Source organism: Engraulis encrasicolus, chromosome 16, assembly GCF_034702125.1.
Source record: "Engraulis encrasicolus isolate BLACKSEA-1 chromosome 16, IST_EnEncr_1.0, whole genome shotgun sequence".
In the NCBI taxonomy this organism is placed as follows: domain Eukaryota; kingdom Metazoa; phylum Chordata; class Actinopteri; order Clupeiformes; family Engraulidae; genus Engraulis; species Engraulis encrasicolus.
Genome location: NC_085872.1, coordinates 29044255 through 29045633, shown reverse-complemented (window position 1 = coordinate 29045633; position 1379 = coordinate 29044255). Strand labels below are relative to the sequence as shown.

At 43.8% G+C, this 1379-nt stretch overlaps 1 protein-coding gene across 1 annotated transcript in view; it reads right to left on the bottom strand.

Moving 5' to 3' along the window:
- Positions 1-966, bottom strand: part of wnt9a (wingless-type MMTV integration site family, member 9A) — a 29628-nt gene extending 28662 nt beyond the window's left edge. The window contains exon 1 of the mRNA XM_063219307.1: positions 840-966. Coding sequence (XP_063075377.1) covers positions 840-931 — 92 coding nt within the window. The 5' untranslated portion in view covers positions 932-966. The remainder of the gene's footprint in view (positions 1-839) is intronic.
- Positions 967-1379: the final 413 nt, after the last annotated feature.

The following is a 1379-nucleotide window of genomic DNA, read 5'->3' as shown; positions in this document are numbered from 1 at the left end:
CCACCAGTTCAGTGAGCTGCATTGCTTTATTGTTACCAGCTGTTCAGACTGTACCCTCCACTCACCTTTTCCTTCACGTCTGCGCTCGGAGCTGACTTACATTATTAAGTTAACAGTACTTCGACAAAAGAATCACATGACTGCTGGTACCAACCATTCAGAACGCATGCCTATCAAAAATTGCTTTTGTTCTATAAAACACTCCTCTCCCCTCTACCTCAGCTCGGAGAGGGTTATATCCCGTTACAGCCCACAACATTGTTACACCAATTAGCTCATATGAACCTTATTTTACATTCACTGACCGATCCAAAGTTTACGCAAAAGCAACCTCTCCAACCATCTCCAAATGGAACTACTTAATAGTAGCGCACGTGTTTAACTGCTTGTTTATTTAATCACCTATGCTTATTACGACAAAATAGAGTGGCATGTTTGAACTCAGTCACTTGAAGGCAGTGGGGGAATTCAAGCTCGTAATCAACCTGCCGTCACCCGCTGTCACTGTTTGAACTACCACTGCACTTCAGCAATACTTCAACTGCTGCGATGCCGACAGAAAAAAACACACAGCTTCATACATTAGCAATTCTTGACTGCATAGTTATAACAGCCACAACAGACCAGCAGTTTTCAGGATGGCAAATCACAACGTGAAGTAAGTTCAACACAGTCTTGTAATTTGGCTACTTTATACATACAGCAAGTGCAGATGGCTGTTCCCTAGGCCTATTTCAAATAATATTCTATAATCATTAGCCAAAAATGCAAAGTTTAATGTAAATATTGCCAGCGGTTTTCATAAGCCAAGTTTTAAAACAAGTGTAAAGGGTGCTTACCCAAAGTAAGCTGTTGTCGGTCCTGGCAAGCTGAAAAGGTACACTATAACTGTGAATGATAACCATCCCAGGAGTAGGTGTCCATCCAGCATTTTGCAACGGCTCTAGGGCAGATCATTTCGTTTCTCCTGAGTAGCTGTGTAAAATCCCTTGTTGTGAGATCGGCACTTCTTATACAGTGAGAGGATGCCGGCGCTCCTCCCATCCAGCAGAGTGCAAAGAGAGGGAGAGAGCGCGCAATAGAAGGGAGGCGAGAGAGAGAGAGAGAGAGAGAGAGAGAGAGAGAGAGAGAGAGAGAGAGAGAGAGAGAGAGAGAGAGAGAGAGAGAGAGAGAGAGAGAGAGAGAGAGAGAGAGAGAGCACTCCCAAGGTAGCTATAGAGGCTTACTCCGAGCATCGTGTTTGATCAGTGTAGCCTAATAATGAAGTGTTTACTATTTCTGGACTCAGTAATTGTTGTGGTGAAACCTGGCTATAAAACTCAACAGCCCATCCAAGCATATGGAGATAATTTGGCCCTGAGCCCACTTTACAGAGAAGA